At 41.3% G+C, this 27,010-nt stretch overlaps 1 protein-coding gene across 2 annotated transcripts in view; it reads right to left on the bottom strand.

Moving 5' to 3' along the window:
* The window catches only part of TENM3 (teneurin transmembrane protein 3), a 2,178,135-nt gene that overhangs the window by 480,986 nt on the left and 1,670,139 nt on the right, over positions 1-27,010 (bottom strand). For both annotated transcript variants that reach the window (XM_043513542.1, XM_043513543.1), the window contains one exon: positions 7,835-8,138. In XM_043513542.1, the coding sequence (XP_043369477.1) occupies positions 7,835-8,066 (232 nt within the window). In that variant the 5' untranslated portion in view covers positions 8,067-8,138. The remainder of the gene's footprint in view (positions 1-7,834; positions 8,139-27,010) is intronic.

Here is a 27,010-nt window from a genome sequence, read left to right as displayed (position 1 = left end):
TCTGTAAACAATAGGTATTTCTAAAGAGAAAACAAAAATATATATTGGAAATAATCTTTTTTATATTTATAAAGCTTTGGAATGACCTGGGATTTTTTTTTTTAAACCACACATTACTCTGCAAGACCAGGAGAAACAAATTCTCTTAGGTCAAGGATGACTCAAAGGGAAACTATCTAAGAATGCAAAACAAGCCATCATTAACTTGACCCCATCAAACCTACAGGTAGTTCCCACAGCTGCTAATACAGTAAGCATTAGAGGAAGCCAACAAGCCATACAAAAAAAAGACTTAAAAGACAGAACAGAAAGCCAAACAGGCCCAAATGTCATTACTAAAACACAACACATTCCAGAGTGTGGCATCTCAGTCTTACAGCTGCCAAACGTACCCTATATTTGGCAATAAATGTTGGCTGCAGTACTGTAGCACTGTTGTGAAGGAGATGAAGAAAAATACAACATAAGCTGCAACATGAGTGCATTTGTGTAACTGGGCTCAATGTACAACTTGGATATTTCACTGCTATTTTATTTATTTTTTAAAAAGACAATTCTCTGTTCAGACAACAATCCATGTGCACATTTAGTTAACAAGGCCAGAATTCTTTTAAAGTATCTATATAATAAGGTTCCAGGAATGTCACTCTGAAGTCTATTAGGTCTGTTGAGTCAGTGTGGAGCAATGGAAATAGCTACAAGCCTGGAAGAAGGCTCTTTTAGTTCAGAATATCACCAGGATGAATCCTCATTGGATTTCACAGTCTTATCTCCAGATTTTAAGATCTCAGCCATTTTCAGTTTACAAATTACACTTGTGAGGTGTACAGCTACAGTAAGGCATGTGTCTATGCCATACCAACGGTCCTAAGCTATTCTGATACCAGAGGTAGCTCAACAAATCACCACCCTGACTCTACAGTTAATTTGCATGCAACACATTTTCATTGTTACATGAGGTAGACTGCACAGACAGTGGATTACTTGGCTCAGCTGCCATGCACGCAAATCAACAATACTGTCCCAGCACAACCCCCCCTACACACAAATCAACTACACACATAACAGCCCCTCATTGAAGCACATGCTCCTCATTCAACACCTGCACAAATCCACAAAACTCTCCCAGCCCAACACAACCCACACTCAAATCAACACAGCCACCAACACATCGAATAACCTCAATCACCACCCTGAAGCCTAGAATGTCTGTTGAGTCAGTGTGAAACGTTGGAAACAGCTACAAGCACGATAGAGAGCTCATTTTGTTTAGAATATCACTTGGTTCAATCATCACTGAGATTTGCAGTCTGGCACCATCAACCATCTGGCAGACAGGTAAATTTTTTTTTAAATACACCAATGCACCAGCTTGGGTTTTTAACTTCTACTTATTATCAGGAGAGTGTCTGAAGTACACTCCAAAGAAAGGGTTACTCCTCTTAACTCAACCCAAATAAAAGTGATGGGCTGAAAATTATGGTCATAAAAAATAAACTAAACTCACAATGACTTGAGATTTGAACACTTTACAGAAAATAACTAATGCACTAATGTAGATACTTCATACGTTTATCCTACTGTAAAAAAAAAAGCAACAGGAGAGAGTCAGACTATGGGATTGATAATTACCTGTTACATGTACTTTGACATAAGTAGAGCTGGCAGAAAATTGTATTCCAAAACCTTCTCAAGAAAAAATAGTGCTTTTTTTTTTTTAAATTGTAGAACATTTTTATTTCATAATTTTCCAGTTTTTCCAGTTTTTTTTAGATTCTCAAAAAAACCCAACAAAAAACACCAGTTACTAAGCTTTTGTAACTGTTGTTCAAGATGTGTTCCTCATGTCTATTCCATGCTAGGTATGTGTGAGCCCCACATGCACAGTTGCTGGAGATTTTTTCCTCAGTGATATCCATAGGGCTGGCTCCAGTGCCCTCTGGAGTCATGCACGTATGCTCTGGTGTAAAGTGCGCCACCAGCCCCAGACTCTTTCAGTTCCTTCTTGCCAGTAACTCCAACAGAGGGGAAGTAGTGAGGGCCATGGAATGGACATGAACACCACATCTCAAAGAACAACAGTTACAAAAGATGAGTAACCATTTTTTCCTCTTCAAATGCTTGCTCATGTCTATCCATGCGAGGTGACTCACAAGCAGTATCCCCAGAGGTGTGTTCAGAGTTCATGCACATGCTGACTGCAACACTGCTCTCCTGAAACTGATATCGTCCTGGGCCTCTTGGGTGATGGTGTAGTGCAACGTGAAGGTATGAACCTACGACCATGTAGCGGCTCTGTAGATATCTTGATTGGTACCTGTGCGAGGAACGCTGATGATGAAGCCTGGGCTCTCATGGAATGAGTGGTCATGAAGGCCAGAGGCGGAACCTTCGCCTGCTTGTAGCAAGCTCAGATACAGGCAGTTATCCAGGACAAGATTCTTTGGGATGACACAGGTAGCTCTCATACTTTCCACTACTGCTACAAAGAGTCGCGCTGACTTGCAGAAGGGCTTAGTTCTCTCAACATAAAAGGTGAGAGCCCGCCTAACATCCAATGCATGAAACTGACGTTCCTTAGAGGTCTTGTGAGGTTTTGGAAAGGAGACAGGAAGAAAAATGTCCTGGCTGTTGAGGAAAAGCAAGACCACCTTTGGTAGATAGGCCAGATTGGGGCACAGCTATACTGTGTCCTTGAAGAACACCGTGTAAAGGGGTTCTGATGTGAGGGCTTTTCTCTCAGAGACCCTTCTGGCCGAGGTGATCACCACTGGGAAGGTGATCTTCCAAGAGAGAAGCAGTAAGGGGCACGATGCTAATGGCTCAAAGGGAGGCCCAGTGAGCTTCAACAGGGATAGTTTTAAGTCCCGGGGTGGGAGATGGGGGAGCAAATGGTGGAAGGAGATCGAGTCGCAAACCTGAGGAGTCTTTCCAGCCCCTTAAGAAACCTGACCATCATCTTGTGGGAGAACACTGATCTGCCATGCACTGGAGGGTGGAAGGCTGAGATGGCTGCTAAGTGAACCTTAATAGATGAGAGCGCCAGACCTTGATGTTTAGGTGGAGCAGATAGTCCAAGATAGACTGCAGAGAAGGCTGAGATGGAGAGAGCGTCTATTCGGATACCCAACAAGTGAGCAGTTTCCACTTGGCCAGAAAGGTAGCCCTGGTGGAAAACTTTTTACTACCTAGCAAGACTTGTTGAACCTGTTCCGAGCAGGCCTGCTCTTCAGGGGTCAGCCGTGCAGCAATCATGCCATCAGGTGTGGGGAGGTGAGGTTCAGGTGGAGACAGAAAATATCATATTGCCGCTATATAAATCCATGGTATGACACTGTATGGAATACGTGGGACACTATGATATTGTTGACACCAATATTATAAAATGTCAAGAAATCTGATCAGCTATGCTGTGTGAGGTATCTGCAAAAATATTATAATTTGCCAAGTCTGATAATGTTGTTTATGTTTGTATCACCTTTGTATTATGAGTTATAGATATGTATGGCATATCTGTATTTCCAAACCCGAGAGAGATTGGCATCAGCAGTAGGCCTGCCTGATGGCCCATCAAGGGAAATCTACTGTACAATGAACCCACTGAAAGGAGCCAAGGACTACTCCTTATGAGTCAGCAAGCTTGTAGGGACATGCCTATGGATAGAACTTTAAGGCCTTTCCATGACACGTACTGGGAAGCTTGTGTTTGGAACAAAGGAGGTACAAGCCACATGGCAAAAGACCACAAAAGGCAACTGCATCTTCTCCAATTTGTCTTCAATCCCACTTCTTACCTCTGGAATGACTTTTCTACAAACTGAAGCTCTGAACAAAAGACTGAATGACCCATCCAAGCTATGACTGTGTTCCAAAGGGACTTTTAAGACACCAAACTCACCAATATTGCTAAGAACTTGATATATGGACTTTGATAGTCTCTGTATGTATGATTGCTTTACCATTTAACAACTCTCTTTTTGTTCTTTTTTCTTTACGATGAACCTTTAGTTTTAGATGCTAAAGAATTGGCTGGAAGCATGGTATTTTGGGTAAGATCCAACCTAATATTGACCTGGCAATGTGGGTGGCCCTTTGGGGTTCAGAAGAACATTCTGTAGAGTGAGAAGAATTTTTAAATAATTCCTCCTTACTGCACCTAGGTGCTGACTGGTAGCCAAAGAACTGGAATGCAATGAAGGGGGCTGTGTGATTTCCTTTTTTTTGCTAATTGATAACCAGTGTAGGGGGATCAGAAGCATAGTTGTGACTGGCTGAAGAGTTTAACTTCTGTGTTAATCACAAGTTTTGGGAGTGCCTGCTCTCCCTTTTGCAGCCTATCCTGCCCTTGGCATTTCCAGTGAGGGCTACCCCGGGACCCCAGGTCACACATGGTATGCCCACTTCTTAAATACTGCATGCACATGTGGTCACTCCATTTCAAAAAAGATATATTGGAATTGGAAAAGGTTCAGAAAAGGGCAAAAAAATTATGGGTATGGAACAGCTTCCATATGAGTAGAGATTAATAAGACTGGGACTTTTCAGCTTGGAAAAGAGACAACTAAGGGGGGACATGATACAGGTCTATAAAATCATGACTGGTATGGAGAAAGTAAATAAGGAAGTGTTATTTATTCCTTCTCATAACACAAGAACTAGAGGTCACCAAAAGAAATTCATAGGCAGCAGGTTTAAAACAAACAAAAGAAAGTATTTCTTCACATGACGCACAATCAACCTGTGGAACTCCCTGACAGAGGATGTTATGAAGGTCAAGACTATAACAGGTTTCAAAAAAAAGAACTAGATAAGTTCATGGCGGATGGGGAGGGATGGTGTCCCTAGCCTCTGTTTGCCAGAAGCTGGGAATGGGCAACAGGCAAGTATCACTGGAATTGGATAAAGGGGAGACTATATTGGTCATACTGAAAGGTGGACTGTCAGGCTGGAGGGAGGTTACCAGTGGAGTTCCTCAGGGATCGGTTTGGGGACCAATCTTATTTAATCTTTTTATTACTGATCTTGGGACAAAAAGTGGGAATGTGCTAATAAAGTTTCCAGATGACACAAAGCTAGGAGGTATTGCCAATTTAGAGAAGGACCGAGATATCATACAGGAGGATCTGGATGACCTTGTAAACTGGAGTAATAATAATAGGATGAAATTTAATAGTGAGAAGCGTAAGGTCATGCATTTAGGGATTAATAACAATTAGTTATAAGCAGGGGATGCATCAATTAGAATTAATGGAGGAGGAGAAGGACCTTGGACTATTGGTTGACAACAGGATGACTATGAGCCACCAATGTGATATGGCCGTGAAAAAAGCTAAGGCGGTCTTGGGATGCATCAGGCGAGGTATTTCCAGTAGAGATAAGGAGGTGTTAGTACCATTATACAAGGCACTGGTGAGACCTCACCTGGAATACTGTGTGCAGTTCTGGTCTCCCATGTTTAAGAGGGATGAAATCAAACTGGAACAGGTACAGAGAAGGACTACTAGGATGATCTGAGGAATGGAAAACCTGTCTTATGAAAGGAGACTCAAGGAGCTTAGCTTGTTTAGCCTAACCAAAAGAAGGTTGAGGAGAGATATGATTGCTCTCTATAAATATATCAGAGGGATAAATACCAGGGAGGGAGAGGAATTATTTAAGCTCAGTACCAATGTGGACACAAGAACAAATGGATATAAACTGTGCCATCAGAAAGTTTAGATTTGAAATTAGACCTAGGTTTCTAACCATCAGAGGAGTGAAGTTCTGGAACAGCCTTCCAAGGGAAGCAGTGGGGGCAAAAGACCTATCTGGCTTCAAGATTAAACTTGATAAGTTTATGGAGGAGATGGTATGATGGGATAATGGGATTTTGGCAATTAATTGATCTTTAACTGTTCATGGTAAATAGGCCCAATGGCCTGTGATGGGATATTAGATGGGATGGGATCTGAGTTACTACAGAGAATTCTTTCCTGGGTATTTGGCTGGTGAATCTTGCCCACAGGCTCAGCATTCAGCTGATTGCCATATTTGGGGTCAGGAAGGAATTTTCCTCCAGGGCAGATTGGAAGAGGTCCTTGGGGGTTTTTCCACCTTCTTCTGCAGCATGGGGCACAGGTCACTTGCTAGAGGATTCTCTGCACCTTGAAGTCTTTAAACCATGTTTTAAGGACTTCAATAGCTCTAACATAGGTGGGAGGTTTATTGCAGGAGTGGGTGGGTGAGATTCTGTTGCCTGCGTCGTGCAGGAGGTCAGACTAGATGATCATAATGGTCCCTTCTGACCTTAATATCTATGAGTCTATCTATACAGAATATGACAGAGGAAGTCCAATCACTGGGAAAGAAAACCTTGCCACAGCAAGAAGAATCATTCCAGCAATCGTCAGGAGCAATAAGAAAGAACAGAGGTCGCAGGGCCATGGTGCCCCCCATACCAGCGCATACACACACTGCTCCAGAGGGTGCTAGCATGACCCTATATATACCAATGGGGGAAATCTCCAGCAATTGTGCACACACACCTAGCATTTAACAGACATGAACAACCACTTGAATAAGAAAAATCAGTTTTTTGTTTTTCATTAGAAAAAGATAAATTTAGGAACAGATTTCTCCCCCCCCTTTGGAAATTTTGGCAGATTTTTTTTCCTGGGAGCTTTAATTCTAAGGTCTCATTCATATTTTTCCTATGATTCTGGTGGTAACCATGTTCACTTTCTGAGTCCTACCATAGCCACTGGCTTCCACTTGGCATAGAGGAGGACAAAGAGAAAAAACCTCAGCCAGATTTAAATAATAAAAAAAAAAGTCCTGAAATTTATCAAAATCATACAAGTAAAACCAGAGAATTCTTTACTGTAGAGAAAATTTCCTTTTCTACCCATGAAAGCCCCCTCACACAAAAAAACAAACACACAGGACAGGACTTTTTGCACAGAATTCGTGTCAGCTCCAGGTCTTTTCTTTTCAGGTAATGGGATTTCAGCACTGTATACTTTTCATCATTTTTTTCTTAATTAAATTAATGGAGCACTAATTAAAAGTGCATGAATGAGAGCCTGGGAAACTAAAATTCTGTATCCAGGGTATATGTAGAGTGACAGTGGAAGCTTCCATATGCTGCCCAACTAATTCACATCTAATCAAACTGGAGAGAACCATCCTTAGGTTTAATCCTCATGTCTTTTCAGACCTTGACCTTGTTAAAAAGCCAACAATGGTGTAAATTAGTGCTAGTAGTTTTTCTGTTCTGGATACCCATCCAAGAAATAGACCTTAACTATGAACTAATTTCACCCTGGCCATGCAAAAACTGTAAAACAGTACAACACACAGTTTTTACTGCCCTGGTAACCTAGAGGAGAAAGACATCATTGCATTATTATACTTCTGCACAAAACATAATGATGTGGTTTAGTCCCTTAGGACAGAGGTTTTATTTATTTATTATTTATTACCTTGTATCTATTGCAGAACTTTAGGCACATTATATGGACACAACATTGAGTAAGGTGATAATCGGATGAAATAGAGCTGTGGTCTAATAATCTTAACATTGGACAAGGATTCAGGACACCCGAGTTCTGTTCGCAACTTTGTCACTGGCTGGCTGCTTGACTTCAGGTAGTTTACTTAATTTGTCTGTGCTCTTTTTCACTATATTTAAAGCAAGGATAATAATGAGCTATATACTAAACGTACTACATACATGTTGAGTATTATTACTATTTATAAAACCTATCATGACAACATACTCCACTCAGAGATGAAATGCCTCACTGACACACTAACCAAATTGTGCATACTGTTAGTATTAGAACACTTTACCTACCTTGCCTGGTATACTCATCTGCTTCCCTGTGGACTAAGTCCTTTACCCGGTTTCCATACAACAACCTGGAGGAATCATGATCAAAAGCTTTCAGGGTTTCACTTGAACTGTATGACTTCTGCGTAGGCACTCTGCACTCCTCATTTTCTGCTGAAGAATTTGTGTAACGTCGTTCTTTGTCTCTTCTGCTCTTTGTCAGGGAGCAATAAGGCCTACGTTCTTTCACATCCATACTTCATTCCTTCTATATGCACATCAGCCCAGCTTACTTGAAAACTCTTCTCTACATTTAATTTATGTCCACCTTTAAGAAGATAAAAAGATATATATTAAAATAATACATCAGTGGTCATCTAATTCCTGAGAGTTCTCCATGTCTTTCTGACACAGAAACAAAGATCCTATTTATAAAAAAATACAGTTCAATAGTATGTGAAACAAAGTTCTGTGTTGTTCCTGAGACACAATAGTTTAATTTTTCAGCAGCATGCCTGATAGATTAGCCAAGAAACCCGTTAACAATAATGGAAGTTACAGTATACATCTAATCTGCTGTGCGCAAATGAATGCACCAAAAACAAGCTCAAACTGCCAAATTCATTGCCAAATTCAGCTAGAAACCCTGAAATAAAATATTTCTGGCTTTCAGCACAAGGAAATCATCTGCTATTTGTTTTTTCTTCTTTTGAGAAAGATACACCAGTTCATGTTTTTCCTACCCAATGGATCTGCTGTTTCAATGTCTGTTTCTGAAATGTAAATGCTTAATTTCCATGGTTTTTGTTGCTGTTTATATGTTTAGAAAATTGCCCTTTAGTGAGAACCCAAACCTAGTATTTTATGACAAGCTACTGAAACTAAGCACAACACAGGCATTGGGAAGAAGTTCTCCCTGGTTCTGCATTTCAGTGTGCCTATTCCTGGATAAGAACTGTAATATTGCAAATTTAAATTCACATTGCAAATATAAATCAGAAATCATTTTTCTTGTCCTCATATCTTGAAATGATACTGTAAAGATAAAAATAAAAATAGATTTTAAAAATCTAATATATTTCTGATAGTTAGTTAGTGATGTTTTCTTACTATATTTCCAGTTTCATTCAGTTTATACTGAGTACTCCATTTCACTTACTGGGTCTCATACACAAAGCTCAGGCATTTGATTTTCTAATACAGCAAAAGATTGTTTAAAAATATTAAACATTTCCATTGCCATTTTAAATAAAAATTATTATGTTAGTTTTTGGCAACTATTTAAAAATGTGTATAAATACTATATTTAAACAAAACCTAGGTCTGAGGAGTCAAATAGTGGACAATGCCCCATAAGCTGAGGAGCTGCTGTTTCTTATATAATGTGTTGTGTGTTAAGGTTATTTCCTCTGTCTTCAGGGGGAAGGCTATGAGATCTCTCTTTCCTTGGAGACCTTCTCCGTTTATAGTATTTAAAGTACCACACAATTATTTTACAAAGAGTGATGGTAACAGCCATTCCCTTTGTGACAAAGGATTAAAATGATAATGTACAGTGCATATCACAAAGCAATATCAAACTGTATTATCACTCCGTTTTACAAAATGAAGGTTGCTTTAGATCAGTTCACCTATTACATTTTTAAACATATTTCATTTCAAACAAACTCATTAATTGTCCCTCTTAAAATGATTCTCAGCAAGTATTTAATTTACTACTAAACAGTAATTCAAATTCTTTAAATGAAAGGTGTTTTATCATCCTATCTAGTTTGAAGTTCTCTAGAAGACTCTCACATTTCTTGACCTATGTGAACCTCAATTTAGGAATTTCAAGATAAAGTGCTAAATTAAATGGAATACATATATACTAAATACAGAGCTAATTTTTATTTCATTTAAGCAAATTCCCTTTTACCTTTAGGGCAATTTCAAATATACTTCATACCTCCTTTTTCATGTCAAGATGTTTGTTTTTCCTAGCACAAATATCAGTTGATAAATATAGGTACAATAATACTGTTCATTCATTCTAGGGATACTGATATGTGCAGGTGCATGTACTCCAGGAATTAAAGATTATGTCATGTGATTAAATCTCCAGGAATAAGTCCAACCAAAACTGGCAACCCTAAATGCAGGTTATGTTTTAAATCCTTTTATATGAAACACACCCATCTATATTTTGTGATCAAATACTTTTCTCCCCAGACTGCTGAATATTAAATGACCCTTTTATTTAAAAATAGTTTTCTAAACATTTTCACCCTGTCATATTATGAACATCTTCAGAAATAAGTATTTCCCCCCCTCTCCTCAGCAATAATCATTGATAAGGTGCAGAAGTTGCCAGTTACTATATCTGCTCAGATCTCAGACCATAAATTAACATGTTTTTTTTTTAAAACACAATATTGCTGCTTTAAGTTATCAATAAACAGTTATTTTAGGATATTCCATATCAGCATGTAGACTTCATATGAAAACATCTCTTTTTTAGCCATATATTTCAGGATATCTAAAGATTTTTTTATTCTTGGAATCTCTAAATTGTGCCATGAGAAAATCGATATTCAGTATTAACCATCGAAGATAAGATCAATTTGTTTTTTTAAAAAGTCTTCAAGCTTCTGCAGTATTTTTGCAAAATAAAAACAAAAGCCTTGTGTTTAATGCTTTTCATGACTATACAAAGCTGAAAATCCTCAAAGATTTAATCTACACTGTAGTGTTAGAAACTACTGACCTGCTTCACACAGAATCAATCAATTCAATACAACTTCAAAAGGCAGTTTTCTGGGTTATCTACTGCCTCTCCAGGCTAAGAATGAGAAGGCTAGAAAATACAAGCTGGTTAATAGCACCAAATTGTTGGAATACCTTTATGGCAATTATACCATCATCATGAACTATGAAGATACAGTGGACACGATAGTCATATTTTGCATACGACATTTAGCTCCTGTGAAATGCCGAGAGCTCCAATAGCCTGATCCTGCACATATTGAATTTAAAGGTAAAACGCATGCTATCTTTAATGGCCTCAATTAAGTCAATTTGAGTTGATTGCCTTCAGCCCTTTACAGGAAGAGCTCAGCATCTTGCAGGATCAAGGCTTTTAAAAAATTATTTAATCACTGGCTTATGTAAGTGTAAAGGACTGTTGGCCCCTTACTGAAACTTAGTGCAGGTTTTTAGTTGGCCCTATCCCAGGACCAAAGGAAAGCAGAAAGGCCTATGAGAAATCAAGATCCTGAGACTTACAGTCCCCAGGGTCAATGGGGAGAGGCCAATGCTCCTGGTTAGCCTGACTGACAGGGCGGGCAGGCCAATGAGAGAGTCAGGAGCATGTGGTCCTGTTCTCCATGTATGCTGGAGCTGCCTGAGCTCAAGAAGAGTAGAACAGCAGCCAGTTCCAGAGAGGTCAAAGAAACAGCCCAGAGAGGAGAGCCGCAGCAGCCAAGACCAGAGCAGCAGCCCAGAGAGCAGAGCTGAGCTGGAGGCAGAACAGCAGCAGTCCTGAGGCAGAGTGGGGCTGGGGCAACCCAGAGCCGAGTGCAGTGTGCAGCTGGGAAGAGAGTGGGGGGGACACTGGGCAGGGAGCCCAGCACAAGGAGACCCTATGAGACAAGAGGTCTTGCGGGCCAGACTTGGAGGGGGATTATATCCCCAACAGGACAGCCTAGAATCTGAAGGTGTATGGCCACTACCAGATCAAGTGTCTGATCTGCGGTATCACTGCAGTGCAGCTAGGCCACTGAAGAAGGCCTGCGACGTGTGAGAAACAGACTGTGAAGTTTCGCTGAGTTCCAGGGACTGCCGTTTGTGGTGTGCCCATCCCCCCAAAGCAGGGTTACTTGTTGTTCCCTTTAGCCTTTCCAGTTTTTTTTTCTCATTTTATTATTAGTTGCTGTTTAATAATTGTGTATTTGCTTTGAACTATATGTAGTGATCAGTGAGTCAGGAAAGTATCTGGAGTGGGAGGTCAAATCCCCCAGGAATCCTGGGCCTAGCCTTGTTGGGGTTACGAGGATTCTGCCACATGGGAGGGAGGAAGGGGAGTCCTCAAGGTCAGGTAGGCTTCTGGGTAAAGAGAGTGGGAGTGATGACTCAGATCCTTTTGCTAGCCAATTCCACCAGGGTAGCAGATAAGCCAGGCAAGTTCCCCACAATTGCAGGACCATTCCCCCGCTTACATAAGGTAAATCTATAGAATGGAGGAACAGAAGGAAAGTTGTCAGAGAGAAGCCATGTCTATACAGTCAGCGCTGCAGCAGTGCAGCTGTACCAATACATCTGGTGAAGATGCTCTATGCTGACGGGAGAGAGCTCTGCTATTGGCATAATAAAACCTCCACGAGTGGTAGAAGCTGTCTTCGGGAGAAACTCTCCCACCAACATAGCGCCGTGCACATGAGTGCTTATGTCGGTGTAATTTATGTCATTCAGGGGGGTTGTTTATTCACACCCCTCAGCGACATAAGTTATGCTGACATAGCCTGTAGTGTAGACATAGCCAGAGAGGAGTCAGAAGGAAGACTACAATCTGGTAAATATGCCTAATCTAGCCAGCTTTAAAAATCTTTCTGCGCTATTCCAATTATGACGCACAACATTCATCGAGAAAACTGTAGATAACACTTGAACTACAATACATGCATTTTTTCTGAGTTCAGAAGGGCACTTCATATTGAAGTCTTATGTTGTCTGTCAACAAAGCCAGGTCAAGGAAAAGAAAACTTGCTCTTGGCTTTGTAAGGCTTCTGGTCAGGGTTCTTGCTGTACTTCATTTTTTAGAAGTACTTTCTACTACAGCACTTTCTCATTATTGCATGACATTTTCATCCTGTCATATTATGAACATCTTCAAAAATAAAATATATATTTTTCTCAAGAAGACTGAGTATTTTTTTCCTCAGCAAAAACCTCTGAAAAACAAAGTGCAGAGGCAGAGGTTGAGGTTGTCAGTTACTGTATCTGCTCAGCTCTCACACCATAAAATTATCTGTAATGGTTATTGTGTTAACAAGTTTTCCAGCAACTTTAAGTGACCCCTTGTTCATCAAACTCTAAGATAGTTTCATTTTCCTTTATTTTTTGTTGCATGAGCTGCATCCCAGTTACCTGAATGCACTGACTATTCTCCTTTTACTATGCCTTATATTAAGCTCACATGAAATAATAAATACAATACAAAAGCTCAAGGGAACAGAGTGTCTCTAATTTGACACATGAACAGTTTTCTTGACAAATCAGATTAAACTTTTAAACCTAATAGAATTAAACCAGTTTTAGAACATATTACAGAAACATTTGCCCTCATCTTCAAGTAATACTTTTCCCATATGTTAATATTTACGGTCTACCAAATAGCTTTGTCCCAATTAATGGAACAGAAAAGAATTTTCTTAGTACAATATTTACAAAAAGACATTCAGCTAGTAAATCATCTAGCCTCAAAATGACATTAAAATGGCTAAGTCAGATACTGCTGCTCATTTAAAAACTTTCTCCACAGTATTTTTGCAGATCAAAGATTTCATAAAAGAACCTGGCATCTCTGGCTCATGAGTACAGAGCAAGCACATGCCATCTATATAATTGCGTTCAGTTTTTAATTTCCTGGGGACATCATATCTCTTGGCATACATGCAGAGTTTTTTGGGTTTTCATCAGTCTTTTTACCAACACCCTGCTATATCTCTCAGTCTGCACCTGCTATGCACGGGATTCTGTGTGTGTATAATGTTGAAATGTTTTGCATATACTGAAGGAAATGGACAAGGTACTGGCTGACATATGTCCATTTTTCAATTTGCTATGACAACTTAAATCTTGATTTGGTGTTTGAACCACTAGATATTACAGTCTACTGTAATCTTTTGAATCATCTGACCAAGCTAATGACTTATTTTTAATAAAGGAGAAATGCAATTTCTGTGCTGGTATGGCAACACTGATATATTCTTTTTAGTCCTATCTAAAGATACCCATTCAATTTGGGGTTACCATCAAATACCTACCAAAGACCCAATCCTGCATTCTTGGATCCAGGATCAGTTTTGGCTATACCCAAGGAGATGGGATTGAGACATAAATGGGTTAATTTATAGAATCCCAAGCTGAATGATTATCTGAAAATATTCGTTTTACAAGAACATACAGTATGAGTTGCCATGCCAGAGTAGATCATTGTTTTATCTACTCTAGTCAACTATCTTCACCTGCAGATCGCACCTGGTGTTCTGGATGAATGATTAAAACTCCCATAGTGCTAAATCACAGTGTGAAAAATTCTCTCTCAATCTTCGCACGTGATGAACTATGGCCTGAAGTATTAGGGTCAACACCTCTTATAACATTTTTATATAATTAGAATAGCAAATGGTATTCTTGTTCAGAAATATGTCCAACCATTTCTTGTAGCTTTCTAAACCACTTGCCTTAATTTCCCGAGGCAAATGAATTATACATGTGGACAATACATGGTATAAAAATATTTCACTTCAGTCATTTTAAAATGTTGCATTCCATTTTCTGACCTATAACATGATGAAAGGACACAATAATCAAAACACCATCATACTTCTTTCATATCTCCTACTACTGCATACCTTGCCAGACTAAAAAATGCCATTCTTTTTAATCTTCTCATATAGGGCATGGTCCAAAGCTGACTGAAGCTTTGATTCGGGCTCAAACTGTATATGTCCCACCAGGGGTGCTGGAACAATTTGTACAGTGGCCAATGCAGAGAGCCATTGAATCAAACAGTAAAACCTGTATATTATGGACACCACTTGAAGCCCGGGGGTGCAACAGCATCCCCAGTTCCAGCACCTATGCGTCCCACCAACAGCACAAAAAATATGCTCCTTCTTTTAATGATCTTTTTGAGATCTTTTCCATTTCACCTGCTTTCTTTTCAGGCTGAGGAGATCAAAATTGAATACAATATTCAGGAGATGAAATTCTGCCATCCTTACTCCAGCTGAGAAGAGACTCATTCTGAGAAGACCTATTGAATTCAATAGGATTATAAAATAAGTAAGACTATACTCGAGGTGAATAAGGGTGACCAAATCTGACCCAAAGTAAGAGTTATACTAATAGTTTATTGTACTGGGGTGCATCCACACATCCCCGGGCATCCATTATGGGGTTTTAAGATGAGGGGTTGTCGGCAGTTTAAGTCTCTAGACAGGCAACGGGTCAAATAACGAAGCACCATTGCCTACCTGTTGGACACTATACAAAGGAAAGCTTCTGACTCACTCTTGGGAAGATGAAAGTTGTGGTAAGATCAGTATTGTCAATCCTCTCTTCAGTTGGGGCCCTATTGTACTAGGCACTGTACAGCACCTGGGAAGACATGAACCCTGCCCCAGGAAACTTGCAATCTGATTAAAGGTAAGATGCTTCAGTGATCTTAACACACAGTAATTGGGAATAGGATGTGGAAGAATGAGGGTTACAGTATAAAATTATAAGGTTACTCAACCAAGTTACACACACAGCCTGACCAAACTTCCACAGCAACTGACATCTGAAGTCCCCAAACCAATTTATAATAATCAAGAGGCTTCTTCCATAATGGCAGTGATTTAAATGATTGTTTAAACAACACTTACTCATTTTTGAGGTTAATATAGGAAGATGGGGGGAGGAGGAAGGAAACAGATGATGATTAAATTGGAAATGATCAAGGGATGCAGGAGGACACAGAGATGGTATATAGTGACTGGCTGAGTGCAGGTATGACCAAGAGGCATGAAAGGAGTAGGTAGAAATAAAGATCAGAAGGATAAGCGAAGGACAAGAAATTACCTCTCCATCTTTGTTTACTAAGTTTCCTTGAGTCCCTTTTAGCCGCTATTTTGTGACTCTCTGAAGAGTTTATTATACATAAAATGTATCCTTACAAAAGCATGCTGCATTTTTTTCCTGTCAATAGTGTCAGAGACATAAGCTTCAGGAAATCATCACAGAATATTAGACCTGTGGGATGTACGTATGTTTCTCATCACGGAAAGTTACTATTGCTGCACAGACTATAAATAATGCAGATAAGCATGACAGTAAAATACATGGGGTGTATTAAGGGAGTTCTGCATGCAGATCAACTGAAGGATCAGGCCCAAAATACCAAAAATAGGCACCTACAAAGAAATCTTGTACTAAGAGATGCTTATGTGTGCAAGTATCCCTTGTACTTATGAATAGGTAACTGGCTCACACAAAACTTGTTCATACACACGTGTGAGATTATTTTTCAGATTTCACAGACACCTCAGTACTTTTACTCTGCCACTTTGTTACTGCCATCAGCAGGATATGTAAGCATACAAGAATTTGATTATCTGATATCTAAAAAAAGCAGAGTTCTTGTACTGTATGGCTACCTCTAAACTTGGAGTTAGGGGTGCAATTTCCAGCTTCAGTAGACATACTCGTATTAACTCTATTTGAGGTAGCATGCTAAAAATAGTAGCATCTCTGCAGTAGCACGAGCAGCGGAAAGTGCAAGCACAGGCTAGCTGCCCCTAGTATAAAACCATCTAAACCCCTGGGCATGGACTCAGGGTGGCTAGCTACTGCCCATGCTACTGCACCTACACTGCTATTTTTACTGCGCTAGCTTGGTGAGAGTTAGCGTGAGTAAGTCTCACAGTGGGAATCACATTCCAGCTCCAAGTGTAGACACAGCCTGACTTTCAATACCCTGCCTGATCATAAGGCAAAGCGGAAGATGAGAGAAAAGAACGTGAGACATATGACAACTGCAAAGACACCTGTTGGCCTTTTCATCATGTTTAATTGCAGAACGATGGACACAGATATGAAAGAAGCTGCAAATTTTCTGATGTTGTGCCCATGTTTTTTGGGACCTAACTTTTTGTAATGTTAAGGGATGACTATTAAAACTGAGCACAACAAAATTACTCATCAGCCTTTCACTGAGGAGCATGCTTCAAGACTAACCTTCATATTCTCATCTGGTACTCTTTTTAATCAGCGTTTGGTAATAGTTCTGAGTTAATTAACATTGGTACTGTTATACAATACACAGGTTGGCAGGGATTTTTAAAATTAAAAAATAGCCCCCCCATTAATGATGTCATCTTCTCAGCCCTAAAGACTGTTTTTTAATCTACAGGACAGAAACAATAAGGGCAAGAGCAGCACGTGTTCCCCCATGTTATCCCACCAACGTGGGTCAGTATCCATGCTCAATCATCCTTGTCTTCTCTGATATGACAGCCACCAGGACACCAATTAAGCATTAAATAGCAATTTCTTACCTTTGTGCCTTTTTCATACTGCTATATATGTGCCATGATATTTCTCTTCCTGAAAGCCAAGAGTCATCCCTCGTCCTGAAACCCAACAGCTCTCTTTCTATTCCACCAAATCCCCTCTCAAAACACATTTCTTTCTCCCGTTTTCTAACACACTTCACTCTTGCACTACTTCATTCTTGTACTCCTTCCATCTTCTCCTACCTTAACCTCCGTTGGAAGACACATCAACATTTATGCATTTCATTTGTTTAAAAACTCTCCTTTCCCTACTCCTCCTCTGTGTGATGTCAACTATAAGTCTTTTTGGGCAGGGTCCATGTCTATCATCTCTGTAAAGAGCCATGCAAAATTATGGCATTATATATAAATATATAATCACTAAATAATTATAACTTGAGTTTGCAATCTAGAGGTAAAAGACCTCATATCCCATTAAAAATCCAGAAGGCAGTTTTTCTACTGATGTAGATAACCAGCTTCTATAATGGGAATTAAAGTTCACAGAGGTGGATGAGGAAGAAGGGACGGATATAGGAATGAGGATATAAGGTTTTTTGTTCTTCATTTTTGAAAAGAAAAAACACTACATTGTGTTACTTCTATATGGCAGTAAACATACTGTAACATATTTAATTGTGTGATGTAAATTAGGCTTTAGGGTCATGTTAGAAAGTGTTAACTGAAACATCTAACTACAACTTTAGCATGTGTGCAGGCCTTTTAAATTGTTATGGGAAATTGCTGCACTCAATTCAGTAGTTTCAACACTGAGTTCCCCTAAGGTTTATTACAGTTTGGCAACATGATGCCAGTTTTACCTAATGCATATAATGCTCCCCACCCAATCTCATACTTCAGCTAGAGAATCTTTCTAGTATGAACAGCATTAAAAGCAAGAAACATTGGATAGATTAACAAGATAATTGTTGAGAGTCTAACAATATCTTAATGACTTATGCCCTTTGTTAGCTAAAAATTACAGAAGTACAAATTTGTTAAAAGATAAAAAGAATAAATATACTATCATTATAGGGGATGATAGAGAACAATATGGAAAATATGTCACTACATAAATCAATTTATCAAACTATAGTGGTGTACATTCTCTTCACTTTCAATACTTAATTCAGTTTTAGAACCCTCATCTCAAAAGAGGATTAGCAGACAAAAAAAGGTCCAGAGAGAAGCAATACACATAATTTGATAGATGGAGGACTGATATAGGAAGTAATTCAAATAGAGGAAAGAGTAAAAAGATTAAGGTTATTTAGCTTGAAAAGAGGAGGAAGAGGACACAGCATACAGGTATTAAGAAGACCTACAAGGTGCTCACATTTACCCTTTCTCATAAGAACAAGAAAGTGAGTAATGATGAAAAAGCAACACATTTCAAAGAGATAAGGAAATGCTTTTTTAAAGCAACATATAATTGACCTGTAGAACACAATGCCATCGAATAAAATTGAAACAAATCACGTAAGATATGATAAAATAATTAGATTTTTATAAGTAAGCTTAGCATCTATGGTTATGTTCCCAAAATAAATTACAAGGATTACTAGTTTTTACAGACTGAGCACTTGCTGACGACAGGAATAAATTTCTTTCCATTATATAGGATTGCAAAAAATAAAAGTGCACCATCAGAGTTGTAATGCTTCCTGAGAAGCATCATGCATTGACTACTCTTTCAAATAAGTTATCAGACTAGATTGATCACTGGTCTTTTCTGTTACAAGAATTCCTATGTGAATGTTGATGACCATTGCTAATTTCTAAAAAAATAAAATAAATAAATAAATAAGAGAAATGCTAAAATTATTACATTTTGCAATTGTTATATAATGTTTATACATTTTTAGTGTTAAAGCAAATCAATTTCATTATTATAATGTATATTACAAGTACATTAAACTAAAGTCTTAACGCTGAGCACTACAGACAAAACAGTTTATGAAAAAAAATTAAGAAATCCTTTCATCCACAAGAATGTCACAATTCACATAACTAATCACCCATAAAACCTATTACAAACACACACTAAGAAAAGCTCAAAAGGCAAACAACAGTGATGAAATTTCCACTTCAATGACTGATAAAGTGAGTATGTCAGAAATTAACTGAGCTGGAAAAAATGACACTTGGAAGGGGTGCTTAGGATGATCTGTAGCCATGATCTACCATTAGTCAAACTGATGACTCTTAATACATGGATATTTCAGGTCATCATATCTAGAAACTAACTTCTTAATAATGGAACTCTGTCTTCTAGCATAGAAACTAGAAAGTATGCCTCTCTAAAGTCATCATTCTGAAGAAAAAATGACCTGTCAGACAAGTAGCTCACACCTTGAAACTTAAGAAAGCCTGTAAGTCCATCATCTAACCCAGGGGTCATCAACCTTTCAGAAGTGGTGTGCAAGTCTTCATTTATTCACTCTCATTTAAGGTTTTGCGTGCCAGAAATACATTTTAAATGTTTTAGAAGTCTATAATATATAACTAAACTATTGTTGTATGTAAAGTAAATAAGGTTTTAAAAATGTTTAAGAAGCTTCATTTAAAATTGAATTAAAATGCAGATCTTATCAGTTTAGTGTGATCCTTGCCCTTGCTTTTTCTTGCTGAGTTTTCCAGTGTCTGGCACGTATTTGCATACTTCAAGCTGCACACAGGCTTCTGAGTGATCAGTTGTTAACTGGCTCCAACAGGGACAGAGGACAGATTTCATGTGTGAAAATACCTGTTCACACAAGTATGTGGATCCAAATGGTGAAAGCATTGCAAACGCAATTTTCTTCAAACAGTTTAATTTCACTGGAAGGGACGTCCAGCAGGTCAGAATAGAGGCCCCATGATCTCGCTCGGTAGCTTCAAGTGCACTCTGTAGATCTCCAAACTTTGATGCCCACAATTCTGAATTTTAACGGAATGAGCTGCATTTCAGAATCTTCAACACCCATCCACTGAAATACAGACAAATGCAAATTGCTTTCATTGAACTTTTCAGGTTTAATTAGAAAAGAAAGCATTGGGCCAAATAGCTGGAAATCTTGAAATCTGTCCAAAAATTCTGATTCCAGTTCTTGCACGTACATTCTAATCTCAACATCAAACACAGTGCCCTGTTCCATGTGGCGCGATAGTGATATAAGCAGCAAATCGAGACTTAAAAATATCCCAGTACAGAGGCGAAGGGAGTGCTGAGTTGTGCCCCCTCTTGCCGCTGTCTGCATCCCTCACTGCCCCAGGCTGGGAGTGGCTGCAGAACCCCAAACCAGCGGCCAGGACCCCAGGCCAGCATCAGAGCCCCCCGGACCGGTGGCCAGGACCCAGGGCCGGCAGTGGGCTGAGCGGACAGAACCCTGGCTGGCTGGCGAATGGAACCCCGGCTGGCAGGGAGCTGGTGGCTGCTACCCCAGGCCAGCAGCGGAGCCCCTAGGACCGGTGGCCAGGACCGGGGGCCGGCAATGGGCTGAGTGGGGCTGGCGGACAGAACCCCAGCTGACAGAGGGCTGGCGGCCGGTGCCCCAGACCAGCAGCAGAGCCCCCCGGACTGGTGGCCAGGACCCGGGCAGTGTGAGTGCCACTGAAAATCAGCTCACGTGCCACCTTTGGCACCCATGCCATAGGTTGCCTATCCCTGATCTAACCCCACATTTCTTAATTACATAAAACACAATATTATATGCTCTAAGTATTTTTTTCCAGCACTAATCTCATGGCTGCAGAGCACATTCTCTCTTGTGCTTACCATTGTTACAAGACACAAATAAAAAGGAATGACTTTAAATTTTCTAAAAACCCTCAAATTCACTAAAGGAAAGAATTTAAAATAAACACATAATTCAGTATTAACTATCAAGTACCCTGCAATCAAGCCCAGACTAGCTCACAAGGATACCAGGAATTTTCATGGGAGCTCCTGACCCCAAATAAGCACAAAGGTTTTGGGGGTTTGTTTTAGGTTTTATTTTATGTTGATTGTAAATGAGAGGCCTCTCCCTTTAAAACTGACATAAAGAGACTCTCTTCTCCCCTTGGAGAGCTCCTCCAACTGATGTTACCCTTTGATGATTTGAGCACCACCAAGAAAGACCCTGTGGCCATTATTGTCTCATAAAAGCCCTATAAGCAGGCAGAGGGCCTTCAAAGGAAAATAGCGACAACAGCAGCTGCTGACTACACACACACCCTGCTGAGAAGTGAGTGAGCAAGCAACCCTGGCAGAAGAGTATGGTCCTTTAGTCCTGGAAGTAAGCAATAGGTTGAGGACTGCAGCAGTAGGCAAACTGTAGAAGAAGAGCAGCCTACAACAAGATATTGAGTGTTGGAACATTTGATGCAACTATGATGGATTATTTGATTGATTTTTTGTTCGGGAATGAACTTGTGTTGGCAAGGATTTGTTTGAGGGGAGTTGATTGGAGGGATTGTGTAGATGAAATCCGATGTTTGTGGGCAGGGGGGATCAATTGATTTTAATTTGGGGCATTCGACTGAGGATGTGGGAATCTATTTTGTTATTTGAAACACAGGGAGGACTAATGAGGGAGAAAACTGATTGACGGAGGAGTGAAATGACTCATTCTATTGACAGAGGATTTGGCCTCCAGGAAATAAAATGAGGGTGAGAGTGTGATCAGAAGAGGTTGGGGCAAGAAAGGACGGCAGGATTATTGGAAAAGACTAGACACACAATGAAAGACAAAATGCACAAAGGAAGAAAATGAACAAGAAGGAGGTGATACAATCTGTGCTTAATGTAGAACCGTTAGAAAAAGGGAAAATACACTGAAAGGAAAAGATACAGCAAATCAAGAAAGTGTGAAGAGAAAAAAATGGAGCGAAGGGAAAGAGTGAGGAACAAATTTGGACTGAAAAAATAAATCAATGTAGTTTCATTTACAATATTTTAGTTCAAAAAAGTAACGAACTCTGTGTGTGTGTGTGTGTGTGTGTGTGTGTGTGTGTGTGTGTGTGTGTGTGTGTGTGTGTGTGTGTGTGTTGTGGGGACAGAATTATTCAGGGACATGCACACATGGAAGTTCATCAAAAGCTCCTAAGCAGAGTAGAATTTAGAAAGCTATCTGCTAAATTTGAAGCCTACCCCACATCTCCAAACTCTCCGACTTCTAGAAGGGACCTCTCTCTGGCTATGACTACACTACGGAGCGTATAGCAGTACAGCAGCACTGATGCTGCTGAACTGCTGCTGGTTCAGATGCTCTAAGCCAATGGAAGAAAGCTCTCCTCTCAACTTAATTACTCCAGTCTCTGTGAGCAGCAGTGGCTATGTCAGCAGGAGCTCTCCTGCCAACATAGTGCTGTCCACACCAGCACTTAAGTCGTGGTAACTTATGCTGCTCAGGAGGGTAGTTTATTCACATCCCTGAGTGACATAACTTATATCGACATAAGATGCAGTGTGTACATAGCCTCAATCTCCTTATTCCCTTGCCCCGCATCCTCTTGGCTGCTACAAAAGTGGTAGTTTCTCCGACTTTGTCCCCTCCCTAGTTTAAAGTTGTGAGTCGTCCTCCCGTGCCAATAGCTCCAGTACCTGCTTTTGCTGCTGCAGGAAGCTTTTCTAAGCACAAACAAAATGAAACTGACCTGCTTCTTGTCACTTTCAGCGCTGCCAGCAGACTTCTGAAGTTTCAGTGAAAATTTATCCTGACAACTGACTAATGATCAGATATCACTCTACTGCAACTTGGAAAAGATTGAGCAGTAGAAAAGACACTGAAGTTCTCTACCTGCAGACTCAGTAACATGACACTACATTTTATTCTCTGTTCATATTTTGAAGATTACTTTTTTTGCTTGCAATAAGCAAATGGTTGAGTGGATTTATCAAGCCCTGATCATGCCAGAATCAAATAATGAGGATGCCTGGCCCTTCATAATTAATAAGCTCACTGAAATAAAATGATAATAATGAATATAAGCGATACAAAAATGGTTATATAGTTTAAATTTAACATCACAAAATTTTGTTCCTTGTAGGGTCCACATGACCCTATTTTCCGTCAAAGAATTAATATTTTGGTTGTGTGGAAGACATGACAGATGTGGGAGACCTGGAACAGGACTTTGCTCATTCCAACACAGAGTAACTAATACAGTGGGCATGGTATGGCATGCTGCCAGATTTATTTATTTTTTTAAAATGCTGATCATTTGGATGTTCTGCAGAATTACTCCTCCTGGGCTAAAACACAACAGAAGAAACATTAAAAGTAGCAAGTGAAAGTAGTGTAAAATATTTGCTTCTCTACCCTCACAACAGGCGGCAGCGAACCAGCTGAGCAGCGGGGACAGCAGAGCAGCTCACAGCAGGAGTTTGCCTGGGACTGGTAAGTATCCGAGTGTGTGTGTTTGCTTGCTGAGGAAGTATCCGAGCGTGTGTTTGCTGGGAGGGCAGGGAGAGAGCCTGAGTGAGTGTCTGATTGGCTGCTAGCCTGCAGGGGGCGGGCATTAGGGTGTCTGTGTGTTTGCGTCAGGGAAGCCTGGCTGTTTAAAAATAGCCAGAGCCTCGCGAACCAGCTGAGCGGCAGCGGAGCAGCGGGGACAGCAGAGCAGCTCACAGCAGGAGTTTGCCTGGGAGTTCGCCTGGAGTGAGCCCAGTGAGGCTTACATCTTGCCAACGTCTCTGAGGAAGCTCATAGTAGGTAGGTGATATGGAAGGGGGGGGTTCAGCTGTTGTGACCTGCACTGGATGTGCCATGTTTGTCTTTCTTCCACAGGACAGAAGCGACTTTGTCTGTACAAAGTGCAAGCTGGTCTCCATATTGGAAGAGAAGATTGAAGGTCTGGAGCAACAGGTAACGACCCTGCGTTGTATACAAGAGACTGAGGATTTTCTGGACCAAACTCAGGATAGGCTTCTAGGGGCACAAAGCTCTAAAGATATAGAGCAGGTTGCACAGAGGAGCCAAGAGGCCAGTGAAGAAGCTTGGCAACATGTGACCTCCAGAAGAGGTAAGCGGAATGTCCGGGTTCCAGTAACACAGACACAGGTAACTAACCGCTTTCATGTTCTCTCCACAGGTGGAGAGTGGACCAGATGATATGTCTGGGGGGAGAAAGCAGAAGGAGACTCCGCTGGTTGGGAGGCATGAGATGCGATGTCCTGAGGTTGGGGGTTCCACGACCGCCACTCCCAAGAGGAGAAGGCGGGTGGTGGTGGTCGGGGACTCTCTCCTCCGGGGGACTGAGTCATCTATCTGCCGCCCTGACCGGGAAAACCGAGAAGTCTGCTGCTTGCCAGGGGCTAAGATTCGTGATGTGACGGAGAGACTGCCGAGACTCATCAAGCCCTCGGATCGCTACCCCTTCCTGCTTCTCCACGTGGGCACCAATGATACTGCCAAGAATGACCTTGAGCGGATCACTGCGGACTACGTGGCTCTGGGAAGAAGGATAAAGGAGTTGGAGGCGCAAGTGGTGTTCTCGTCCATCCTCCCCGTGGAAGGAAAAGGCCTGGGTAGGGACCGTCGAATCGTGGAGGTCAACGAATGGCTACGCAGGTGGTGTCGGAGAGAAGGCTTTGGATTCTTTGACCATGGGATGGTGTTCCATGAAGGAGGAGTGCTGGGCAGAGACGGGCTCCATCTTACGAAGAGAGGGAAGAACATCTTTGCCAGCAGACTGGCTAACCTAGTGAGGAGGGCTTTAAACTAGGTTCACCGGGGGAAGGAGACCAAAGCCCTGAGGTAAGTGGGAAAGCGGGATACCGGGAGGAAGCACAGGCAGGAATGTCTGTGAGGGGAGGGCTCCTGCCTCATACTGGGAATGAGGGGCGATCAACAGGTTATCTCAAGTGCTTATATACAAATGCACAAAGCCTTGGAAACAAGCAGGGAGAACTGGAGGTCCTGGTGATGTCAAGGAATTATGACGTGATTGGAATAACAGAGACTTGGTGGGATAACTCACATGACTGGAGTACAGTCATGGATGGTTATAAACTGTTCAGGAAGGACAGGCAGGGCAGAAAAGGTGGGGGAGTAGCACTGTATGTAAGGGAGCAGTATGACTGCTCAGAGCTCCGGTACGAAACTGTGGAAAAACCTGAGTGTCTCTGGATTAAGTTTAGAAGTGTGTGCAACAAGAGTGATGTCATGGTGGGAGTCTGCTATAGACCACCGGACCAGGGGGATGAGGTGGATGAGGCTTTCTTCCGGCAACTCACGGAAGCTACTAGATCGCATGCCCTGATTCTCATGGGTGACTTTAATTTTCCTGATATCTGCTGGGAGAGCAATACAGCGGTGCATAGACAATCCAGGAAGTTTTTGGAAAGCGTAGGGGACAATTTCCTGGTGCAAGTGCTAGGGGAGCCAACTAGGGGGAGCGCTTTTCTTGACCTGCTGCTCACAAACCGGGTAGAATTAGTGGGGGAAGCAAAAGTGGATGGGAATCTGGGAGGCAGTGACCATGAGTTGGTTGAGTTCAGGATCCTGACGCAGGGAAGAAAGGTAAGCAGCAGGATACGGACCCTGGACTTCAGGAAAGCAGACTTTGACTCCCTCAGGGAACAGATGGCCAGGATCCCCTGGGGGACTAACATGAAAGGGAAGGGAGTCCAGGAGAGCTGGCTGTATTTCAAGGAATCCCTGTTGAGGTTACAGGGACAAACCATCCCGATGAGTCGAAAGAATAGTAAATATGGCAGGCGACCAGCTTGGCTTAATGGTGAACTCCTAGCGGATCTTAAACATAAAAAAGAAGCTTACAAGAAGTGGAAGGTTGGACATATGACCAGGGAAGAGTATAAAAATATTGCTCGGGCATGTAGGAAAGATATCAGGAGGGCCAAATCGCACCTGGAGCTGCAGCTAGCAAGAGATGTCAAGAGTAACAAGAAGGGTTTCTTCAGGTATGTTGGCAACGAGAAGAAAGCCAAGGAAAGTGTGGGCCCCTTACTGAATGAGGGAGGCAAGCTAGTGACAGAGGATGTGGAAAAAGCTAATGTACTCAATGCTTTTTTTGCCTCTGTTTTCACTAACAAGGTCAGCTCCCAGACTGCTGTGCTGGGCATCACAAAATGGGGAAGAGATGGCCAGCCCTCTGTAGAGATAGAGGTGGTTAGGGACTATTTAGAAAAGCTGGACGTGCACAAGTCCATGGGGCCGGACGAATTGCATCCGAGAGTGCTGAGGGAATTGGCGGCTGTGATTGCAGAGCCCTTGGCCATTATCTTTGAAAACTCGTGGCGAACGGGGGAAGTCCCGGATGACTGGAAAAAGGCTAATGTAGTGCCCATCTTTAAAAAAGGGAAGAAGGAGGATCCTGGGAACTACAGGCCGGTCAGCCTCACCTCAGTCCCTGGAAAAATCATGGAGCAGGTCCTCAAAGAATCAATCCTGAAGCACTTAGAGGAGAGGAAAGTGATCAGGAACAGTCAGCATGGATTCACCAAGGGAAGGTCATGCCTGACTAATCTAATCGCCTTTTATGATGAGATTACTGGTTCTGTGGATGAAGGGAAAGCAGTGGATGTATTGTTTCTTGACTTTAGCAAAGCTTTTGACACGGTCTCCCACAGCATTCTTGTCAGCAAGTTAAGGAAGTATGGGCCGGATGAATGCACTATAAGGTGGGTAGAAAGCTGGCTAGATTGTCGGGCTCAACGGGTAGTGATCAATGGCTCCATGTCTAGTTGGCAGCCGGTGTCAAGTGGAGTGCCCCAGGGGTCGGTCCTGGGGCCCGTTTTGTTCAATATCTTCATAAATGATCTGGAGGATGGTGTGGATTGCACTCTCAGCAAATTTGCGGATGATACTAAACTGGGAGGAGGGGTAGATACGCTGGAGGGGAGGGATAGGATACAGAAGGACCTAGACAAATTGGAGGATTGGGCCAAAAGAAATCTAATGAGGTTCAATAAGGA

This window comes from Dermochelys coriacea, chromosome 4, assembly GCF_009764565.3.
Source record: "Dermochelys coriacea isolate rDerCor1 chromosome 4, rDerCor1.pri.v4, whole genome shotgun sequence".
Taxonomy (NCBI): domain Eukaryota; kingdom Metazoa; phylum Chordata; order Testudines; family Dermochelyidae; genus Dermochelys; species Dermochelys coriacea.
The sequence above is the reverse complement of the archived record's forward strand: the minus strand, read 5'-3'. Positions and strand labels throughout refer to the sequence as shown.